This window comes from Gouania willdenowi, chromosome 5, assembly GCF_900634775.1.
Source record: "Gouania willdenowi chromosome 5, fGouWil2.1, whole genome shotgun sequence".
NCBI lineage: Eukaryota > Metazoa > Chordata > Actinopteri > Blenniiformes > Gobiesocidae > Gouania > Gouania willdenowi.
In genome coordinates this window covers 14,095,655-14,120,562 of record NC_041048.1, presented here as the reverse complement: position 1 = coordinate 14,120,562, position 24,908 = coordinate 14,095,655, and the positions used below count along the sequence as shown (strand labels likewise).

At 37.3% G+C, this 24,908-nt stretch overlaps 3 protein-coding genes across 4 annotated transcripts in view; 2 read left to right on the top strand and 1 right to left on the bottom strand.

The window, feature by feature from the left end:
* The first annotated feature begins 3,211 nt into the window (after positions 1-3,211).
* On the top strand, positions 3,212-8,359 carry akr7a3 (aldo-keto reductase family 7, member A3 (aflatoxin aldehyde reductase)). Its single transcript, XM_028447626.1, has 7 exons — positions 3,212-3,668; positions 5,694-5,881; positions 6,572-6,676; positions 7,172-7,268; positions 7,502-7,601; positions 7,681-7,810; positions 8,027-8,359. Exons 1-7 carry the CDS (start codon positions 3,380-3,382, stop codon positions 8,186-8,188), a joined length of 1,071 nt encoding a protein of 356 aa, XP_028303427.1. The 5' UTR covers positions 3,212-3,379; the 3' UTR covers positions 8,189-8,359.
* Positions 8,319-11,248, bottom strand: mrto4 (MRT4 homolog, ribosome maturation factor). The gene is made up of 8 exons (XM_028447627.1): positions 11,105-11,248; positions 10,820-10,878; positions 10,631-10,734; positions 9,529-9,610; positions 9,385-9,452; positions 9,155-9,306; positions 8,912-8,988; positions 8,319-8,816 (listed from the first exon to the last, which is right to left on the bottom strand). Exons 1-8 carry the CDS (start codon positions 11,130-11,132, stop codon positions 8,658-8,660), a joined length of 729 nt encoding a protein of 242 aa, XP_028303428.1. The 5' UTR covers positions 11,133-11,248; the 3' UTR covers positions 8,319-8,657.
* A 2,595-nt stretch (positions 11,249-13,843) lies between these two features.
* iffo2b (intermediate filament family orphan 2b) overlaps positions 13,844-24,908 on the top strand; it is a 46,718-nt gene continuing 35,653 nt past the window's right edge. The window contains exon 1 of one of the 2 annotated variants that reach the window (XM_028447404.1): positions 13,844-14,735. In XM_028447404.1, coding sequence (XP_028303205.1) covers positions 14,260-14,735 — 476 coding nt within the window. In that variant the 5' untranslated portion in view covers positions 13,844-14,259. The remainder of the gene's footprint in view (positions 14,736-24,908) is intronic. The other variant, XM_028447406.1, reaches the window with a different exon arrangement.

Here is a 24,908-nt window from a genome sequence, read left to right as displayed (position 1 = left end):
CTCTTGAGATGAGCCCCAAGTTTCAAAAACGTGAACTTTTTACAAACTCATACATGAGTGCATCCGGTGAAGACCAAAAACTGATGAAAAGATCCGAAACACCAAGTCCAAGTGATGACTGCGAAGGATTCCCTGCTGCGTAAAATCATCCAAGGATGTTCCCAAAGTGACTCAGCCATCACATGTGGGCACTGCGCTCAGACTGAACCCTGAGGCTGAGGCTGAGGCTCACCTACAGCCGTCCTACCTCCCTCCCTCCATTGACTCAGTAATGATGGCAGGGGGTGTTCACGGGGTGCGAAGGGACCCATCAATTATTCAAAGCGTCAGCAGCCTTCTACAGGCGCCCTCCAGTCCGCACTGTGCGCAAAGACGCGTTTCTAACCTGCCTTTCCAACAAAAATAGACCCCAATTATTTTAGCATTATGAAAATGAGACAAAATACCGCCTCCAAACAAGGCAGGTGATCCTAAACAAAGCGAGCAGGGCAGGCGAACCAAAACAAGCAAAGACGAACCACTTATTGCAGGCATGTCCGAGGACAGGAAGGATGTTTGGGGCTCTGACCGGGGACGCTCTCCGGCTGCTTGTGCTCACTCCGCGGGGCAAACAGCTGATGATGAGGCGGTCAAAGGGTCGCCGGCCATAGTTCACTATACCGCTTTCTCTGTGTTCATGACCCGAGAAAGTCCGGGGTCAGCGCCGTGCGCGCAGCCCGAGGAGCAGCTACTGCGCACATTGTTCAAATGATGGTTCCAGACATGTCAGTGCAGACAACAGACAAGGCTGTGCACTCATAGTGATTCACTAAAAGTCTATGCAACTTCATCAATCTGGCAACTTTATTATCTAAGCCACCTGTGTCAAAGTCAAGGCCAGAGGGCCAAATTCGGCCGTTTAGAGAATCCAATATGGCCCGCAGCTGAAAGTATAGGCTAAGTTGACAGAGAAAACATGAATCATTGTGTACATTATTAATTAATTCAGTTGTAGAAATTCCAATCCCTCCAAATTCAATGGAACTCGATAATATTGGCAGTTTTCTCGTGGTTATATCACACAATTGGTTGTCATTTTTAAATTCAAAATTGTTGAAAAAATATTTTTTTCCAGAATCCTGCAATTTTTCTCAAAATATTTCAGATAATTTAAAGAAAAAAATGCTCACAAATCGAAGATAATTTTAAGTGAAGACCCTGCAGGGTCTGATATCTGTCACTTATTGCTTAGATATTGTCAATGACATCCATACTTTACGTATCATTAAATGTGGAAATGTAAAGTAAGCCACATTAATATGGAAATTACTCATTTTCCTGCATAAAATCTGCAGCCCACTTAAACTCAAACTGGTCCGTATTTTGATCAGTTAACTAAAATTTGGGGGTTTTTTTCTCTGTGGAGTTTGCATGTTCTCTCTGTGCTTGCTTGGATTTCCTCCGGGTACTAGGGCTTCCCCCCACAATCCTGAAAAAAAACCAAACAACATAACTGTTAGGTTGACTGGATTCTCAAAATGGCCCGTAGGAGTGAATGGAAGTGTGAGTGGTTGTGAGTGTTTCCCTGTGATGAACTGGTGCACTGTCCAGGATGTACCCCTGCCTAATGCCCACAATGAGAGCTGGAGATAGGCACCAGCAGACCCCTGCCACCCTGAAAAACAAGTGGAAAAGAAAATGGATGGATGGATGATTTGGGGGTTTTAAATGCCTAACAATGTGGCAAGGTTTTAAGTGACAGTATAGCTGTTCAGTGCCACAAACTCCTAGTTTACTGAAAAGGATATATTAAAAAAGTAGTTCTCAGCATCAAAGTCCCTTGTTGATGCCAAAGGTCAGGTCAGTAACTCAGATGTTAATCAGAAGGGAGGCAGAAGACCATCACAACGTGCTCAACTAAGGAGATGGACCAAAAACTGAACCAATCATTTCAATACAGTCATCGCGTTGGACGAGTCTTCATTTCTGATGCAACTTTTAGAAAATTATATCAGAATTGTGTGAGTAGATATAGGGAGGATCCATCCTGGTCTGCATCAACGATTCAAGGTCATCCTTCAGAATGTAGCTGGCATTACAACACCACAAGCTAAAAGCTGTCTTCTCTCTAACCTGTGCTTCTAAATATCAATGTCCATTAATTACGTCCATGTGAATCTTTACTCTGTGATATTCTGAATGCACCCAATTTAAAAAAAAATCCATAAATTCCTTCTTTCAACGTTCTTCAGGGTTGTTTATTGCAAATTTCCTGAGGTTTAAAACAAAGTGTCATTGCTGGTTTTCACCAAAGGCCTTAAATGAGTGAAAAGGCATATTTATACATCTCCCCAATGAAAAAAAAACAAAAAAAAAACTACCAAGATAAAGCAACACACTGCCTTCAGATATAGATGTTTTCATAATAATACCACTGAGTCTAATTAAAGTAGGCATGATTTTCTCATTCAACAGATGGTGAGATCCCTTAATGCTCTGAGGGAGATAGCCCAATACACCTGATCTATTGTAATTAATGTTGTCATGCCTGCAAGGACAAACACAGATATATAAATATTACAATTTACCAAATTTAGAGACATGAAGGGATTGTAATTTAAAAACTACATTTAAAAATAACCTTTGGGTTTGAATGTGTGAAAGACAGAAGTGACGCATGCTAAACCAGTCACTAAATGTGTTCATTATCACACTGACAAGATCAGCTATTTTCTCTTTTGCATCATTTTGTTTACTTTGTGACAGATTGAGGGCCTGACCCAGGATTGCACAGCACCTTTACGGTCAGCGTTTTTTCTAAATCTAGTACTTAATCATATTAAATATATCAACATGATTCACCACAAATGTTGCCAGTTTGGAAACGTTTAAACTCAGCTACTGAAAAGATTATGTTAAGCACTCAAATGATATATTTCATATATTTCTTGTTCAATAACTAACTCTGTACTCTATGACGAGTCAATGTCAGTGTATTAAGCATCAAATAAATAGGACTATACAGAAGTATACAGACACAGAAAACCATTTACTTCTTAGAAAAGTGAAATAGTGCTGCCCCCTAGTGTCAAAAGTATAATAGGACGACTTTTGGGTCAAAACAAAACCCCTTCAAAATAAAAGAACCATAGTATTTCCCTGTGGTTTTGCTACTGCCCTGCTTTATGTGGCAACGCAATCAGGAGGGAACTGAATAAATATTGACAAACATGTCAGAGTGAAATATTAACTTCACTGACTCAAAAAAAAGAAAGAAAGAAATATCAGAAACCAAGCGAATATTTAAAGACAGTGTATCGTGCACTACACAGAGGTAAAGTAACTTTGCGACGCTCCCTAAAGTGTAACCTTTAACCCTATCTGCTCAGGTTCTGTGGTCATGCTGCTGACTGCGGTGAGAGGTGGACTCTGTTCGCTCCGACCGAAGCTCACTCTCCAGGACTTGTGGCCCAGGTCCGGGTTCTTCAGAAACATGTCGTCGTCTCCCACTAAACGACCAGTTTCCGTACTGGGAACAATGGCGTTCGGTGGCCGAGCGGACGTTAAGCAGAGCCAGGAGATGGTGAAGGTGTATCTGGGTCGAGGACACCAGCACTTAGACACTGCGTTCATGTACATGGACGGGAAGTCTGAGGCCATCATTGGGGACATGGGTCTCCCCAAGACAGGTACACATACAGCCCGTCAATTACAATGAAGTTACAAGGCAATACATACTTTTCAGATTTCAACTTTTGGATACTGAAAGTAAGACATGGATAACTGTAATGGAATCGAAGTATATAAACAATAAGGTCTGCAACCTGCGGCTCTGGAGCCTCATGTGGCTCTTTGACTCTTTCGCAATGGCTCCCTGTAGCTTTAAAAAATAAATAAATAATTTTTACAGAGGGTATTGATTGATGAGTAAAAATAACTACAAATAAAATTATGAGAAATGAGTTAATCTAAAAATAAATCACATTGTGCAATAACTCAGCCACCTTCTCACCTCCTACAACATCTACAAACCATCAACAGTCCTTGCAGCTGCGGCGAACCTTAAGTTTTAAATCCCTGGTAAGATAACTAAACAAACAAACTATTCTGGAAGAAAATAAAGATTTTATTTGTGTGGCGAAAGATTTATTTAATTGCCAACATTAATAAACATTGATATGTTGCAAGAAATTAGCATGTCACATATGATCATGTGTTATCAAATTCAAGTTATTCCCTTCAAATCATTAACTCATAAAATTATTCGATACTATTTTAACTGTATAGAATTTTATACACTGTATTATCTTCATTGAGCAGATCATTTTTCGGCTCTGGAAGGATTTTAATCCAGGCGAGATGAGGCAAAATGGCTCCTGAGAGTAAAGGTTGCAGACCCCTGGTATAGTGTATGCAAAGTTGGAATGAACCTGCTAGTTGTTTAAACCTAGGACTAGTCAGAGAGACAGGGAGAGGAGAACTGGAATAATTGAATATGGAACCACAGAACACTTCTGTGGTTCAGCTGGGTGCTCAGTACACCCCCCTGAACTAGGGATGGGCAAAAAAAAAAAAAAGAAAAAAAATCAATTTATCGAATTGGTAGATAGAAACAATTTTTATTTCGCAAATTCCAGTTTTTTTTAAATCAATTTTTATTTATTTTTTTCGGACTTTTTCGCGTTCCGTCCTTGTGGGTTACCGTAGCACAATGTGAGCCTCTTTGTTTACATGTTTACCCTTTGAGTAGGCTATATGTGTGCCACAGGCATGTTTAATTTTTTATTCACACTATACTGAGATGCTAAGGGAAAAGTTTAATATTGTTTTAATTGTAATGTTATATGTTATAAAATATGTAGTTATCTGATTTCTTAATCAGAAAATTGAAGCTACTGTGAAGTTGCTGTTGCACTTTTGCTTAAACCTGGGTTAAAGCTTAAATTATTGAATGACAGAGCCTCATTTACTGTTCATTTTGGGATCGTTCTGTGCATTTTAACTCTTGAGGACAATCACAGCAATAAAATTGCACTTTTTACATTATACTGTATCTGATGTCTGCAGTCATTTTTAAGTGCATTGAAAAAAAAAAAAAAGTCAAAATCGCCTAATCCTGCTCTGAATTTTTTTTATGACATCCTTTTAAAGAAATCCAGTCCTAACCTTCGATTTATGGTCTGTTGCTGACCTGTGGGGGACGCATTAAGCCCCTGCTGCATCTATTCTACGAGAACAACAACAACAAGGAGGGTAGAGAGAGTCGGCAAGTCAGAATCAAAAGGGACAATCTTAAACTATACAAAATAAAGCTTTTTTTTTTTTTTTAAGTATTAAAATGTAATTCAATCTTAGTTTGCTACAGCTGTTTTATGGATGCAACTTAATGTGTGATAAATATGTCAAATACAAATTCAGACATGTCAAAATAAATATAAAACTCAATTCTATTGTTTGCTGCTCAGTTTTGCTGCTAACCTTACTTATATATTACTTTTGTTCTGAAACTGCTAACATGCTTAAGTAAAAGCCTCTTACAAAGATATTTTACTTCTATTATTGATTCAGACTTGTCTAACTCTTTAACTTCTCCAGAAATTGATGTTCCTAATTAAACCGACTGTTTTCTTGTCATTTCAGGGTTGTTGTTGTTTACTACCAATTGTGTTTTATTCATAATAAATGTTACTGAAATACTGCAATTTAATTTTCAGTAAGCATAGCAACCAAGGCTAACCCCTGGGAAGGAAAGACTCTGAAGCCTGAGAGTGTGCGTTCTCAGCTGGAAACCTCCCTTCACAGGCTGCAGACTGACAGCGTTGACCTTTTTTACCTTCATGCTCCTGATCACCAAAACCCCATTCAAGACACTCTGAAAGCTTGCAATGAGCTTCACAAAGAGGTGAGTGGTGGTCAATGAATCTAAATAAAAATGCATTAGTGCTGGGCAAAAAAAAAAAAAATCAATTTAATCGATTTATTGAATTTGTAGATGAAAATTATTTTTATTTAGCGAACTCGAGTTTGAAAAAAAAATTAAAAACCTGTGTGTGTGTGTGTGTATATATATATATATATATACTGTACTTTTTTTTTTTTTTCTTCACCAGTTTTTTCTAACTTTTTTGCTTTCTGTCATTGTGGGTTTCCGTAGTGCGATGTGAGCCAGCCCCCTCTTTGTTTACATGTGTTTATCCTTTAAGTAGGCTATATGTGTGCCACACAGGCATGTTTAATTTATTTTTTTTTTTTTAATTGTAATGTTATGAAATATGTAGATATCTGATTTCTACATCAGAAAATTGAAATTATTGAATGATAGAGCCTCATTTACTCTATTTTTTTCTATGCATTTTAACTCTTGAGGACAATCACAGCAATAAAGTTACACTTTTGACAATATATCTGATGTCTGCAGTCATTTTTCAGTGCATTGAAAAAATACTTGCATTTCTCTTAAAAGTTTTTTTTTTAGGCAAAATCGCCAAGCCCTAAAATGCATATACACTTAGACTTGTTTCAAGATGATTTTCATGCGGCTTAAAAATGTTACATTATAGCTTTTCATATGAAACTACTGTATCGTTCTCAGGGTAAATTCAAGGAGCTTGGTCTGTCTAACTATGCATCATGGGAAGTGGCAGAAATCGTTTGCCTCTGCAGACAACATAACTGGATTGTTCCGACTGTGTATCAGGTAACATCTCAACTCTCATAGCTGAAGCATCCAATAAAAAGACGCTATTAAAATGATTATGAGGATCTCAGAATGTCATGTTGTATATATTCATGTGGTAAAACTCCATGTGAATTTATTGTTATTCTTGTCGTAGTATTTAGTTTTCCTTGGTTTAATTATTTTGGTACAATGTTTTATCCAGTTGGTTTGCACTGAATCAATAAACATCTGCTTCTAAGGAACTATTCATGTTTTACTCTATAATTAGCTGTTTTTCTGTAACAATGGGAAATTACAATCCAAAATTGTATGTGAGGGATTTAATGCAGATTCATATACAGTATATTTTGAGCAGGGGGAGTTAATCAGAATGCATCCAGTGCATTAAAAAAACTACCATTTTCTCTACCTGGATTAACCTAAACCAGCTTTTCAGGAGGAATTTTGCACGTTTGCATTGAAACGATTTGTTTTTTACTTTGAATTGTGACAGAAACCCTTGTAAACCCTCAGGGAATGTACAATGCCATTACAAGACAAGTGGAAAAGGAGCTGCTGCCATGTCTGAGAAACTTTGGAATGAAATTCTATGCATACAATCCCCTGGCAGGTACTGTGTAGTTCTCTGTTAACTGTGTTACAGGCTTACTTATAAAGAACAGCGTGTCACGTGTTACCTTTTGATGAAGAAAGCTTGTTTTATTACCCTTTAGTTGTTCTTTCTACAGTTTAAAAATGTTTGTTTATCCATTTGGCATGTTTTTTTTAATCAGCTCATTCTTCCTCAGAGTATACAAACTTATGCCTTTCCTAAAATCCTTAACTCTCCGTATCTCTTGCCAGGTGGCCTTCTGACGGGGAAGTATCATTACGAAGACAAAGACTCCTCCCAGCCTGACGGACGTTTCTTTAACAACTCCTGGGCTGCAGCATACAGAGACAGGTGAATCGTGAGCAGCTTGCTGTGATATTCTGATGATTTAAAAAATTAAAAATGTAAATGTTCTCCTCCTTTGTGTCAGATACTGGAAGCAGAGCCAGTTCCAGGCCATAAGCTTAGTTCTTGAGGCATTAGAGACGACGTATGGCTCGAAGAAACCTTCTCTGACTTCTGCAGCAATGCGCTGGATGTACCACCACTCCCAGCTGAAGGTATCCACTCAGAAGATTACTATGACATTAGATTTCAGTTAAATGAGTAACTATTAAAGCAGTACTGAGCGCAACTTTTTCACCCTAATCCTTCTTGAAAATCCTGTGAAGTGTTTATGGGGTGATTGGGGGTCTTTCATCCCCCCGCTGATAGATATTTTTTTTAGTAAAAAACAATAGCCGCATAATGCTTTTCTTTTCTTTTGCGTTAACCAGGGTGATCATGGTGATGGAGTCATTATTGGCATGTCAAGCATGGAGCAACTACAGCAAAACCTGGAAGCTGCAGAAGAGGCTCCTCTGGAGCAGAGAGTAGTGCAGGCCTTCGATGAAGCCTGGAACCTGGTAATCCACGAGTGTCCAAATTACTTCAGATAAAAAATTACTTTAGTCCACTGAAATGTTTTTATCTTAAAAAAAAAATTTGATTTTGTTAATTCATTGCATCAATCTCTGAATTCTATCAAGCATTGGGGTAACAAAGAAAGAGGTGGATTTAAAAACACAATGTTCGTCAAAGATCATTTTATAAAAATACGTTCACACTAATTTTGCATTAGCGTTTTCATTTATAGATTTATTTAACAGTAATGCACCTGGTGGCCAAATTGTTTACATGATGCATTATTTTTATGTTAAACCTTGAAATACATAGAAGTGGCATTAATGTGAATACATGTACACCACTGTACAGTCTGCAGTGTTAATGCATCAACAGCCCAGTTTGAATGTAAAATTCACAAAGAACACTTTTTTTTACTTTAAAATCAATAAACAACGATACTGCTCAGGATGAAATAAGGTTTGAAACAAAGTCTGGTGTCAATAGCAGGAATTTCAAAAGTCTTCACTCTAGATCTTGATCGTCATCTTCTGCTTCCTCATCGGCCTGCATGGATTCCTCATCACCTGTTAACTCTGTTAACTTTTCAAACTCGCCTGTCTCTGAGTTCCACATGCATTTGATCTGCACCTTGAACTCGGCCATCTCAATCGCAAAAAGTTTCTGTGGACACAAACCAATGACGAGCTTAATCTTTGATCATATATTGACAATACTGTCATTTTCTACAAATGTTAAAAAAAAAAATCTGAGCTCACCAGAAGACGAGCCTGCTCTGGGGTTAACGTGTCTCCCTCCTTACACACTTGATAATCCTTCAGCAGTGTCACGACACCTGTTGAACATCATTACAAGAACAATCAATTGAGTTGTAAAAAGAAATATTTTATGCAGTATTTATTTATTTTTGATCTAATATAATAGGCTGGCTGTGCAATGAGGTATAGACAATCCAACCTAAACAATCCCCCAGACCAAAAAAAGGTGATATTTCCACAAACCTTTTTTCAGAGCAGTGGGCAGTCCCAGCTGTCTCAACTGAGGCTCCATCGAATGAGGAAACTGTTCAAGAGCTCCCTCATCCAGAGTTATGTCCATCTGTGCCTGGTTTCCTGCACGGGCAAAATCCATCTCTTTGAAATGACTGAAATACCTAGGAACAAAAAATAAAAAAACTTGGGTTACTAAATTTAGATTATCATCAGCATTAAATACTTAAAGTGTTACTTACTCTCGTACTTCATCCTTTGTTTTGTTTGTGAATAGTACGCCAACTTCTCCACGCAAATATTTGGTGACCTACGCAGAAAAAAAAAAATGTAGTCTGTTCTACATTTAAGGTTAATAAGTGTTTAATGTGAACATAACGGCCTACCTTGTGCAAATTGTCTTTGTATTCATCTGTATCTCCTTTTCCCAATGCAACAGTCATGACTTTGTTTTTTCCAAAGAAAAATCTGTGGATGAGATCAGCGTTATCAGTATTTTCTACTCACATTCAACAAAGACACAAAATAAAGATACTCTGGAGCACTTAAGATGGTAAGTTTAGCATACAATATGTTGATGTTCCATCGTGTGACAAGATTAGTCTGCCCTTAGCATAAAACTCCATAGGAACTGATTTAAATCTGCTTTATTTATTTTTATAAATCAACCAAACTCATTTTATTTACATGAAAAGCTGTGACAAACAGTGCTCATTAAAGCAGAACTAACTTTTTCACCTTAATAAATCCTTCACATAGTCCCTGTGAGGGTAATACAAGTGTTTATGGGGTGATCAGGGGGTCTTTCATCCCCCCCTGCTGTCTCTGGCCAGAAAACAGCACTTGCAACTTTTGTGTGTGTGTGGCAGGGTGACAGGAGACAACTGGCTGATCGCTTCCCTTATTTTTCAAATACACATCACACGCAATGAATACCAAATAACTGTATCCTATACTTAAACTTTCTCAAATATAAATCTAGTTCAAATAAAATGCAGTATAAAAATATCTGAGGTGGCAAATTTGTCACTTTGTCACTAATCCTGGCTACTCTGTATTTGTAACACTTTAATATGATCAAAAACTAATTCTAGAAAAACAAAAGACTCTGGGATCGCCGAATATTTGTCATTAAAATGGGGCCACAACCAAAAAAAGGTTGAGAACTTCTGGGTTAAAGTGAAGAAAAATGAAAGCTTATATAATAATGCAAGAATACCTGCATAGTTTCTGGGTGGGGAAAAAAAAATGATGTACACGATTTAAAGTAGGGCCCAACAAGATGGTTTGTACTCAGGGCCCAAAATGTGGTGCTATGCCCCTGTTGGCAATACATGCCTGTGTACATTTGCAGAACTGAGTATAAGTCGTATGTGGCAGCTGAAAGGTAATTCAATATCTATGAAAATTGGCCAAATAGTCAGTGTACACCCCAACCAGAAACCTCCTAAAACTAGACCAATCACATTTAAGAGTAAATACAGTTACCTGCTGTGTTTCCAGGCTGTCCTGATGTCTTTCAGCTTGTTATTCCTCATATTGGCCACAGAGAAGATAAACAAGTTTCTGTACGTGTCCACACATTTTCTTACCTACGAAAAATTTGGTAAGGGAGAAAACAAAACTATATTTATTTTTTCATACCAAAGATGTATGCCACCAAGTGAAATAACTCACCTCCTCGATTAACTTCTGTTTAGACTCAAGGCCCTTCTTTGTGGTTTTTGTCAACGAAACTAAGGAATAAATCGTGAGATCAGTGTTATGGTTTGTTTATTTGTGGATCATTGACGTCTCTGTGAGCGCTGAGAGCCATGCTGAGACCTGAGCTAATGTTAGCTTGTTAGCATAACTTCCACTTGCCTTTACAACATATAAACAAGTACCACGTTCACACACTATTGAAACGTAAAAGAAAAAGGTTGGAAATGCGTAACATGCGTTATCATGCGGTTATCTTACCTTTCTTGTCTCTTTTAGACTTCGGCATGGCTTCAGCTTCTTTCCAAAAGTCTGAAATGCGACTACACACGTGAAGCAAAAGGACCCCAAATGTTTCTTTCTCATTAGGCTGACCACCAGGTGCCTGAAGAGAAATAAATAATACACTTAAAAGTAAGTGTGACTGTCAATGTTTGTGACATAAGCAGTCCAAACAAATATAATTGTTTTTCGGTTCACACCATTTGGATTTAACAATATGAATGAATATCAAGTTGTTCACCCAATAGGAGAAAGGTGGGAAAAAATAAAAACAAATAATTGATACTGCACTCAGATAAACCAATTTCAAATGGTGTAATACCATTCCACAATGAGTTAGTTTGTCAACTTTAAGTATTTCAATGTATTTTATGTCCATTATGTTGGTTACTCAGATGAAAACTCATTTGGGCAAATATGTCTTACTTATGCGTTAAGTTACAACATAAAGCTTGTGGATAGTTGAGAACAAAGAAAAGTGTTGTTGTTTTGTTTTTGTTTTTTAACTCTTTCAGACCATGGACCACTTACTTCATGGGTCACTGAACAATAAATCCTAAAGTAATAATAAATAAAACATGAATAGATAACGTAAGAAGTAATAACAATAATGGCAAATGAGGCAGCCTGCTGCACACAATTCTACTATCTAATAAAACTAGGAATACCAAACATATAAAAAACCCCAATAAAACAAAACCCAACAATGTAATGAGAATGAATGGTAATATAATATAATAATACATGTGACTTCAGAGATCACTAGAGGGCGCTCTCGAATCACTACCGCCACTAACCATTAATGCTGGTTCTATCAAACATGTTCACAGGCCTTTATGGGAAAATAAACAAATAAAAAACTTTGTGCAGGAGGGAGGCTTGAGGGTAATTTGTATAATTTATTAGAAAAGATATTTGACAAAATATGGGATGACTATTAGATCCAAATCCAAAAACAGTGATATCATCCAAGTGATTAAAAAAAGGGGGAAAGGACCTGCTATGACAGCATTACTGATCCAATGGGCTGGGCCAGGCAGGACAAGTCTAAACAACATTTTCTCTTTAGATTACTGGGAAACAGACCTGTCTCCATGACTTCATCACCAGTTTTCTCACGTTGGACTTCCACTTAGACAGTGAGTTTACTGTCTTTTCATAGTGAAATCCAGTGTTCATGATATCTTTTTGAGTAAAAAACAAACTAATAGTCAAAAGTATTAAACACATCTACTGTAGGGCTGGATGAGGTCATTTTCCATTTTAGATCATCAGAGCTGTGAGCTATAACTGATGTGTTAAAGTAGACCAGAATATACATGATATGATGAAAGGTAGAGTAACTTTGATATCTATAGGCCTATTATAATCAGCAGAACTGCTGATCTCATTGATGTCAATGACAAACTAACTGGCTTTGTGGAATGACTATAGACCAATGATTCCCAACCAGGGGTATGAGTACGTAGTTTGGAATCAAGTCGGGCCTGATTGTATCCCTGAGATACATCGACATGTCAATGTGTAAACCTAAACCATATGTTGTTTGTGCCTATCTAAGTGTGGGACGATATATTGTGCGACACGGTATTGCAATATTAAAATATCACAAGATATATCGTCGATGGTACGACTATATATTACGATATAGATTGTTGTAGGTTGATGTTTGAAAAACTTGTTATACAAAGATAAATACAGTTATGCACAAATAGGAATGAATCCCATTTTATATATTTATTAATTAACACATTCCTATTGAGGTAAACATTTCATACTGAGAGTAAGTATGCCGCTCAGAGTGGAAGTGAAGATGAGATGCCTAAGAATTTGTAGATGCAAGATACTGTTTTGTTGTTATTTCTTGGATGTTTTTATTTCATTTTAAACAGTTTTTAAGTTGTCATTTACATCCGCGTTTCCAAAACGTTTCTGTCTCATGAACCCCCCCGAGGCCTCTCTTCAGATTAGGAGAACCCCTTCTTCAGTCCAATTTAATAACCTTTCTTGTATTATTTACATGTTAACATGTTGGCCTCTGAAATCTCCTACAGCTTGAAAATGTCAACCTGTAAGTTTAACGCTCACTAAATATCAATTTTGTACAATACAATTATTGTATATCAGAGTATCAGAGAGTTTTTAGTAATGTACATAACATGTTAGTAACACATTAGTAGGATATTAAGGCCACGATGATGTTTATTTCATTAATGCCGTTTATTGTCAACGGGTGGAAAAGATGTTGAATGAGCATATACAGTGTCTAAAATAGGCTTAACAATGACTCAGCATGTTGGAAATAGATTCATCAATGTTTCCAAGTACCCCCTGCAATGTGTTCAAGTACCCCTAGGGGTACACTTACCCTTGGTTGGGAACCACTGGTTTACATGATCGAAATAAATAAATCGATTTAAATCAAATTGGAAAATATATATTTCACCCTTCCAAAATATATTGCGTTGTATCGTTATCGTGAGCCCAGTATCAACTATTCTATCTATCTATCTATCTATCTATCTATCTATCTATCTATCTATCTATCTATCTATCTATCTATCTATCATTTTATAACAATAAATGATGTGATAAAGTAATATAGTGTGTATCATTAATTTAGTCAGAGTTGGTCTCATCTTGATGATGATGATGATGCTCTTTCCTGTCTCCATGGTTACAGGGCTCGGGGTGGGTCGGTGGGAGGAGTCTCGTTGTCCCGTTCATCGCTGCTGTGTTTCGCCCTGTGTTAAGCCGTGTAACCTGATCCACGGAGAGAGGCCGGGCTCTGCGGCTCTGGTCCTCCCTTCGCTCCACATGGACCCGGGATAGAGGCTCTGTACCCGGGGGATGACAGAGACACAGACTATGATGAGGGGAAGCGCTGCTGGTGCTGCTCACTGCGACAAAAACTGTGGATTCCCCAGAAGAAGGAGATGATGATGCCCTCTGTGTTTCTAAAAGGACTTTTTAGGATCATTGTTGCCTTGCAGAGGCGCATGTTAGGATTCAGACACACCGGTCCTGGAGGACCGGGTTTTATTTAGGAACATGTAGAGTTCTCCGGTTGTTGTATTCGAACCTAACAGAGCTTATATTTCTTTCTTCTTTTTTAAAATCATTTTTTAACGATCATGACTTCGCTGTTCCTCTCCGAACCCCCTCCCGGTCCGATCTGTAGCGTCCCGGCCGGGTCGGGTGCGGTGACCAGTGCGCTGCGTAACGACCTCGGGTCCAACATCCATGTGTTGAAAACCCTCAACCTGCGCTTCCGCTGCTTCCTGGCGAAGGTCCACGAACTGGAGAGAAGAAACAAGCTGCTAGAGAGCCAGCTGCAGCAAGCCCTGCAGAAAAACAAGTACCGGCACCTGTACGGCCGGGAGGTGGCCGTTCAGACCGACGGTCCTGAGTCCAGACTCCCGGGAACCATTTGGAGCTTCACCCACGTCCGAAAGCAAGGGGAACGGGTCGAGACGGTGCACGGACCCGGGGTGACGTGGTCACACCCGGATGGGGTCGGGGTTCAAATTGACACCATCACACCTGAAGTGAGAGCTGTGTATAATGTTCTGGCCAAAGTCAAGAGGGAGCGGGAGGAATACAGGAGGAGGTGAGTGGATATATGTATATATTTACAGCTGGTTTAACTTCAGTTAGAATCTACCTATACTATTATATAGGCAGTGGTTCCCACACTTTTCACTAAACATTTAACCTGAGACCATGTACCCCTCACTCCTGCACAGGACACACTATAATGTAATGCAATGTTTTACAACCTTAGGGTCTGGACTAGAGATGAGTATTGGCAAGAATGTTGCAATACGATACGTATTGCGATACACGGCCACGATACGATATTTTTACGACATCACGCTATATTGCGATATTCTACCCAGTTGATATCAAAAGTAAATGTAGAGATGAAAAAGCAAGTTGCTGTACATGTTCATCAGAAGATATTGATTATTCAGAGAACAAGCTGAGTCAAAACTATTTGCTACAAAACATCTTATTTAAAATGTATTATTAGAGTTTATATATATATATATATATATATATATATATATATATATATATATATATATATATATATATACAGAATAAGAGTTTTTGGATTATTTAAAGGTTCAATTACCATTGATCAACTTGATAAACGATGGTACTAATGTTTACACAGATTTTATAATTTTAACAACTATTTAGATTTAAAAAATTTTAATATAAATATTTTATAATACTAATGGGTTGTTTTGTTTGTTTTTTTTTTACATACAAACGACACATACATTCAACCCAGAAACTATTTTTTGCTGTATTCAAAATGCTTTTATTTTCTATAAATTAATATTTAAAGTTAAAATTGAATGTTGTTATTGTAACCTTTTTTTTAATAAAGTAGTTTATCATGGAACATTATATTGTTTAACATATTTTTACTGTGTGTGTCTTGACCCCTGAGACTGACTCAACAAACTCCTGGGGTTTCGATCAAACCCAGGTTAAGAGCCAGTGATCTATTGGCTAAATGCTGCTGTGATAACCATATTTCCTCATTATGGGAATAATAAAGTTTTAATTGTCTCATCTAATGATGCCAAATGTCTGCAGACACCCCTAACCAAAAACACATAAGGCTTGCCAAGTTGTTAGAGTTCCCAAAAAAGTTGATGTGAAGTTTTGGTAGTACTACGTAACTCCACAATAAATCATAATAACAATGAGATCATCTTATAGTAAATGTGTGCAAGGTGTCCCAGTACATTTTGTCAAGTAGTGGTCATCATCACATGGTCACAAAGCATTTCACATAGTTAGTCAGAGTTACAGGCAGAGCTTGAGGGGTGGCTGGGATTAGGGTCGGGCATCGTTTGGATTTTAACGATTCTGATTCCGATTCTCAATTTCAATTACTGTTCTAAATGATTCTTGATTCCGATTCTTCGAGTTGTGCAGGTCAACAGGTCACAGATTTCACAAGAGAATTTTTATCATTTGAAAAAGCCTTTACACAGGCCATTTTATTACTGTAACTAGGGTATTCAATTACAAAGGTCCCCAACTGTAACTGTGAAAGTGAAACTTGCTGAAATAACACTACAAACAAGTTGGCAGCAGTCTATAAAACAAAGAGCTGCAGCCCAGGTAGATGTGAAACTAAATAAATCAAACTCAAACCCTGGAGCAGTCATGTGACAAATCAATCAACAGTTTTTGTTGATAAAAATTAAGTTAATTCAAGTTGTTCTGCGCTTGCGCGACTTGCGGCGATGACACGCTGGTGACGACATAATCTAAGATGGCGGCGACCCGGACTCCAGCCGACACTATTTAATAAGAGCCTTTAAAGACATGGATATAATGAAAAGAGTGGATGGACGGAGGTATAAACATGCAGACTTTCACACAGACACACAGACTTATTAAACACACACGGACCTTGGTAAACACGGTAAACGGAACAGGCTTCACCGGACGGCTGGCACTAGGACCCGGAGGTGGCGTAAATGCGTCCCCATACTGCATGTACAGGCTGTAATATCACCAAGTTTATAATTTTACCAGTTATTAGAGCTACTATCTTTACCAGGGAGCAACTATTCATTCCTGGTGATTGTTTTTTGGAGTTTTACTGGGCTTTTTACCGGTGATTAGTTCATATCTCCCTTCCGGTCCGCCGTCCAAACAGAAACCGTAGCCAACACACACACACGCACACAGACTGCAGTCGCGTTCTGAACGCACCTTATACAAACCCCGTGTAAACAAACAGAGCATGCCGCGGAAACCAACTAGTGCGTACATTTAGGAATTGAAAAAAGAATCGAAATGCAAACATTTTTGTAATAGTTCTGGAACCGGACGTTAGGAACCGGTTCTCGGCGCCCAATCCTTGCTGGGATTGGCCACCTATGGAACTCCATGTTTTGCTCACATATATATATATATATTTTTTTTTTAAAACATTATGCAATTAAAATAAAAGGTAACAAAATGGTGACATTTGGGTAAATCGTGTGTCCTTTTTTGCCCTCCTTCTTGATCTTGTAATAGGTTTGGTATGACTTGAATTAGTATCACCTCACCTTCTTTCCTCCTAACATGACTCAACAACTGCCATCATTTCATGATTAATTGTCATCAACCAAGGGTTCCAAACCCTTCACCCAGTATTTATTTTTAGACCAAAAGCTGCCCAGCATTACAGGATAATGAATCTCTGGCGTGCATTTAACTCATGAGGAGTTTCCTTTGCATTGCTCAGCCTCTACTGATAACTTAGAGAATTGGTGTGAATGAATTACATTTTTCTGAGGAGACACAGTCATGATGTCCCTGGATGACCTGCGTCATTTCTGGCAAGCTTGGCCGTCTACTGGAAAAAGTCATACCAGACCACTGCCTCCTTCTGTTTAGCAACTGGTGATTCAAGTAGAGAAATATTTCTGCTGGCCTGTGTTTGTTTGATGATGTTGCTGACGCTCCTTTGAGAACACTGACTCAGTGACACAGAATGTGTGTGTGTGTGTGTGTGTGTGCTCTCCCGCTTTACTGAGAAAGCGGATATCCTGTCCAGTCATCCCCTTTTACCACCAGTATATCCTTTTTTGTTCATTTCTCAGGACCAGCAGCAATTTGGCATTGTAGACGGCTCATAATCTCAAATCTGTTATTAGGATGTAATCTAAAGTAGGAGCTACTTAATACGAGCAGCTTCCTAAATGAAATGATTTTTCAGTCCATTGTTATAGCAAATAACTTGAACCACTACTATATATAATTACTGATACACTGTACACGGTATATGATATCAGGGTTAGGGTCAATTATTAATGTAATTGTGTAACTGATAATTCATTACAAGTATGGCGTAATTGTAATTGTATTTAAAAAAATCGATTGCTGTCGTAATCGTAATTAAATTGTAATTGACTTTAGGTATTTGACTTTGTAATTGTAATTGCCAAAAAAAAATTCTATAAAAAATGTCAATTATTACAGTTCTATATATATGTAGTTAACAATTATTAAAATATGTTCTTTCATATCAAGCTGACCCACATTTTACCATTTAAAAAAATATAAATCGAAGTGCATACAGACACAAAAAAGGCTCAGACGCCCACACCATAAATATTAAAACCTATATTTTCATTGATTAGGAAGCCTAACGAGGTAACCAATAGATAGGAAAGAAATTAGATGATATATATATTTGTTTCTTAGTGTATTTTACAGCTGATATAGGAACCGTTATTATTAGAGACGCTAACAGAAAGCTAACACAAGAGGAAGGTTAACTTTCATTAGGTTATTTATTGGAGGCTGAGTAATTGTGATTAATTGTAATTGAACTTTAGTAATTGAGAACGTAATTGTAATTTACTTTCTGAGGATAAAAAGTTATTTAATTGTATTTGGAAAAAATGCTGGTCACTGTAATCGTAGTTGAATTGTAATTAAACATGGGTAATTGAAAACAATTGTAACTGAAAACTGTAATTGACGTCCCCAACCCTGTATGATATTTTTATATATTAGGATGTTTCTCTAATCTGCTTTAATAAAGAAGGAAAAGAAAAGCCAACATGGTTGTAAAATGTGATAGTTTATTTATTTTCCCATCTGGAAAATTGAGCAACAAGACAAATTCTTTGCCTTGTTATCGGCCTGTAATCATTGTAATCAACCTTTTTTTGTGCCTCACTTCCTCTTTGCTTGTTCCAAGCTCAGTAACTACATCATTTCTAAAAGTTCTCTGCTTAGATGCTTTTCTTTTCAATTCGGAGACGAAATCCTTTTTACTACAGCCACGTTTTAGCATTCAGCCCCTGGTCTGAGGCCTATACTCTGTCTGCACTCTTTGTGTGTTTGCCATTCCTTCACTGCACCCAACCACATGCACCTAACCACACGCCCCCACCCGCTTCACCCTCTTCTCGCTGTCACTGCTTTGTGAGGCATTCTCCATCTTGATAGACTCCCCCCACCCGGACTCACACACCACCGTAGAGATTTATTAAGGAATACAAAGATTGATAACTGGTTAGAACTTTTTTTTTTTGAGAATCTAGTTTTGATATTGAGAATTGTAAATATATCTAAATCCAAATATTAAAGCTGATGTATAGAGTTTCTGAGAGGACGTCTCGATGATCGCACTCTTCCATCGTTTCCATTTGTATAGGAGTCTATAGGACGAAAGAGGGACTGTATATACATTAATGTATATGAATGACCACTGACAGTAGACCGTACTAAAAGACTAGTTTGGTATTTTTTATGAATTTCAAAAGAATCGTATATAAACATAGATTTATCTATATCAGCTTTAAGTTACAAATGTGGTGGTAAAATTACTGCCCATTTCGAAAGTCTTCATAGTCCTGAATTTTATTTTCGTACAACATGTAAATCGTTATTAAAGGGATACTCCACCCAATTAACAAAGGCAGCTCATCTGAAAGGCTACTATACAGTATTTAAACTCTACAAGTAGGAACGAGAGGTGATTTAGAAGCTGGAGATGCAATAAAAAGCACTTTAAACACACGCTTGTGGTGGTGGCCATGTTTGACGAACTGTGAGGTAGTGATTACTCAAAAAGGTGCACCAGTATGATGTTCAATCGAAATTATATTTCACCATAGACTATGGAAATGAAAATAGGAAGAGTATTTCTGACGGGACGACAACATGATATGCAAATGCTGATTGGCTGAAACCTCCAAAATGGTAACGTCCATGCACATTCATATGAAGGGATATTACATATTATTTTTGGGCTAAAAGTTGATGTAAATGATTCTAAAGACATTTTTGGTATGAATTGGTCACAGTTTTATTATTCAGCTTCAGACCTATCATCTAAAGTGAATTTATATTGTGTTGTTTCTCACTTGAAATGTTAAATAATCAGTATCAGCACTCAAAAGTTGACCAATGCCAAATCTAGTGAAACATTGGTTTACTAATAGATGAATAAAATTCATACCATCTCTAACCTAAATATACACAGCCCAGAATACTAATACAAAACAAGATTTATACAAAGTGCAAATTTGTTTCTTGTGAGGAATGAATAGATATATGAATTAATGAATTATAATAAATGATCTGGTATGTTGCTGTAATAAGTAGCGTGATCGACAGGCGTTGACCTGCCCACTTTGCATTATTTGTAAACATTTAGTTTTACACTTGACGGCCAGTTTAACTTTTAAATTTAGATTTAACGTTTAGCATTTAACATTAAGATTTAGATTTAACATTTAGATTTAGATTTAACTGTTCCATTTAGATTTAACATTTAGATTTATTTTCCATGTGTACAACAATGGTATAGAACAGGCTGTTTTACATGAATTTCTGTCTCAAATGAAAGAAAAATGAGCTAAATGTGAGGAAAGTGAGCTAAATGTTGAAAATATGTCTGCTATTAACTGTTCACTGTTGTTGTCATGTCCTGTTGTGTTGCTCTTTATACAGATAGTACACAGTATATACGTAGACTCTGTCCAAGGACCTCATAAATCAGATAACCTGCTTACCCAAAGTGAGACAGTTCAGGCTGAGATGTTACATACTAACAAATGACCGCAGTAAGGTCAATATCAGTCGACTAATTTACAGGTTATTTCTTTGCTTTGCCATCTAACATCCGTGTGAAATGTAACACATGGTGACGGGGTCAGTGAGGCTGTAAATGCAATTGCCTTCAACATGCCACAGTGCTTAAAAGGCCAGAAAAACACTGGCTGACACTGATGAATCGAGCTGACAACGCCAATGGCAAACAGCTGTGATCCGAACATAAAAAACAATAGGAAAAGAAAATTGCTGACCCTTCGATTTACCTGACATTATTTCCTCCACAAACACCAATGTATCATCTTGTGATGTGCGTCACATGGTGCCAGTAGGCTGAGATAAATGAAGAACGGTGCTGAAGATGAGAGTGGGCAGATGAAGAGATGTGCTGGCGAGTCACATATATTGCATTTGTTCCAGTGGTCCCCTACCACCAGTTTGTGAACCATTTGGTACCGGGCTGAAAAAAGTTAAAAAGTTTAAAAAAGGAAACGTATTTTATTCAAATAAGAGCTCCATGAAGACGCGGTGCAGAGATAAGTTTGTGTAAGAGGTTAGGGGACAGTTAGGAAGGAAATATGGAAAATAGAAACTATTAAAGCTATTATTTTTAGGGGTGTCCCGATCCGATATTGATATTGGTCCGATATCAGCCAGAAAATGAATATCGGATTTTATCGGATTGCATTGAAAATCTCTGTTACATATTATATTATATATATTTCTAACATTCCACACTACAAAATGTCTTAAAAGTATGTATGTTTCGTGCCGATATGGTATCGGATCAATATCGGCCAATTCTCAAGGCTGCAATATCGGCATTGTATCGGAAGTGAAAAAGTTGTATCGGGACATCCCTAATTTTTTTAGCACAAAATAGGCTTTGAAATAACACTAGTTGATATAACTAATATTGTCTGATTCTGTATCGTGTATGAGAAAAAGTTACAACACTGTCGTCGTCCCAACACAAGTTTCCATCATATATGCATTTTGCATTTTTATATGATTAATATTTCAGATTTATCTCAAGGGAAGTGTCTTAACTTCATCCTGTTTGTTTTTGCGAGTGTTAATGAGGTGTGTAATCTATTTAAGTTGAAGTTTAGTAAATTAATTCTAAGATAAGGGTGTGTAAAGCAGAGATAAAGGGACATTTTTTTTTTAACTAAAACAATATTATGTTTTTGCTGAGGAGATCCTTGCCAGAGATCTTGGATTATTGCTTATTCCCTATGAACAAAGTTGCCGTACAGGAAAGCAGTCTGGCGATATAGAATGTATAGAAAACCAGAGCCGTCTCTGGACTCCCTCGGCACATTTTTCCTGCATGAATAATTCACACTCTGCTGAATTTAGCCGTTTGTGGATCAATGAAAGGACAATTAGACCAAGAGGCTTTCTTGAAGCTTTGATCTTGGTTTCTGTGCATGAAGCATTAATGGGTTAAATTGAGCTTAGTCTTAAAAACTGTGATCAGCGTTGTCTTTATGAAGTACAGAGTAATGGTTACAGGGTTTATGAATTTAAAGCTAAATGTGGCACATTGTGCGTCAGATATCATATTTCTCCATAGGGAGCGACACGCCCAGCATAGGGGCTCTCTTTGAAATCTGTATATGTGATGTTACAGTCTGAGGTTCTTCTAAGATGTCACTGAGCACTGAGACTAGAACTTCAGCCAGTCCTGCAGCACATCCTGGCACTGAGCCGCTTTCAAAGTGGACGACTTCCTGCCTCTGAGATGCAGTTCACTGAGGGCGTTAGGCATCACATTATAGTCTGTATTGTTACTCCCTCTCTTCCTGCCTCTGTGTTACACTTCTCTATAACTCAAGAGTTTCTGGAGGTGAATTGCTTCCTGCAGAAATACAGACCATCACTGGATGAATTCATTATACTGTTCCTACGTGTAATCACCTTTAAATTACTTTGGTCACCCACAGTGGAAACATTAAAGACAAGTATGCTGATCAGACTTTGTTCATGTTAATGCTTTTGACCAATGTGTTATTTTTTAATAATGCATTCATAAACTATAGAGCAAGCGTTTTTCTTACTATAAACATAAGGATCATTATAGCTTCACATGACTTGGTCCCAAATTCATACTAAACCATAGGGAACTTTATATCAAATATAAATTCTGTTTCCCCTGAGTTTTAAATACAGTATACTGTAGCTGCTCCTTAACTTAGGGAAAACTTCTCGATGTGACTTTAAATTATGTATGTGTTTGGTTTTTAAAATGTCACATTCAGAACATTAAAAGCAGAGAGAGTTTTAACCTTCAATATCTGATTTAAAGATTAATTATACACACTGTTTGTTTATTATATGTATTTTGTATGTATGTGTGTATATACATATATATGTGTGTGTGCGTGTGTACACTGTGTAGATATAATTCCTTCAATCATTAAACAAATGTACAAATAACATTTTGTTGAGACATTATAATTGTCATAAAGCAACCATGACATGGTGCAAACCTACACAATTATTTAGGCATCCATATTTGAATTGCAATTATTCTCTATAATTTCAATATTGGCCCCCTCTTTATGGATAGAAAATAAAATAATACATTAACATAAAAAAACAGATAGAAAGAATTGCTATTGTAAAAATTGATTCAGATGTACAATTGTTTTTACTGGGTATTATATCCCAAAGAATGTCCCAATAAAGATAAGATAAATTATTAAAATGTTAATTACAATAGCAAAGACAGAATAAAAGACGTGTTGAATATGGAAAAAGTAACCACACGGTTACAGAACAAAATGAAAAAAAAAAACGAGGACCTGTGGTTACTCTCAATGCTAGAGACAATGGAAATCTAACCACCCCACAAAAAGTCTTATTTATAATTTTTTGTTTTGTTTTTTTATTTTGTTACACTTGTAAGTTATTTGTATGTTGTAAATTGCAAATAACAACAAAGTAAAAAAAAAAAAAAATCAAATCAAAAAAATCTCTAAACACAAAGACACATTCAGTTAGACTGCATTATTTATGGTCTTATTATGTGTAAAATAGTAATATTGGACGGAAAATTACAAGACCAAAGAAAAAAAGACCTTAGCTAATGCTCATCTTTCTAACCCAGACTAATAAATAAGTCATTAGATATTGATAATATAGATGATATCATTATTTAAAAAAAAGATGCAAAAATGCAGTTTTAGTTTTATTGTTTAACCAAAAAAACTTATTGTTGCTTCATTCAATGGAAACCATCATTAGCAAAAACTAGGTAGGTTTGGTACGCAGGGTTTTGGTATTGTTGACGTTATCCAGAAAAGGGAAAAAATGAGGAACATGTTTTGGAAGATTTCAAAAGAGACGACTAGTTTGACCTGCTCTATGGTTTATGTCACTGTTTGTGTCTGCTGGAGCTGCTGCTCTACTGAGCGGCTGTTTGAAGTACCAACGTTGTAACAGCTGAACGCTCAGGAATGCACCTGTTGCAGTGGAGAGAGGGAAAAACATGGGTAGCTTCTGCAGCCGTTGGAGGAAACAAAGGCCACCTGCAGTTTAAGTCAATAATTATCTTCCACATCTAATGATTTGACATGTGATTTCGTCTCACAGTTCAGGCCCGCCCAATTAATGCTCGGTAATGCTTGTGCACCTTTTCTGAAGGCCAGGTTTCGCTGACACAGCAGGCCAACTTTAATGCTTTCTGTATTTCACAAGCTTGTTATTCCAGAGGGGACGTGTAGTACCATTTACTCCCCCTCGCTTACAAAACACACACACACACCACTGGGTCATTTGTAATCTCTCACGTGTGCCACATGGGAAGGGTGCGTACAAGAGTCCTGACAGCGGTGGTAAATCTGTCCCAGGGTTCCTACATACATGGCCCTAAAGCACAGCCGACCAAATGTATTTCTTACTCTGCGTTCAGTATGAATATTAATGCAAGGAGGGACCTTCGACCTTCTATCACAACAACTTTAGCATTAAAAAATAACACACGGATCACGTATGCATATTTAAATAAATGTTGACGCGAATAGGGGTTGTGGATGAGGAGGATCCAGAATCAGGCAGGCGTAGCGTTCATAGTAGGAGCCAATGTTGATGACAAAAATCCCAAAATCCAAAAGGAGGCATGAGGAAACCAGGGAGCAGGGTACAAAACGCAGCAGGACACGAGGAGCTTCATATTCACAATAAA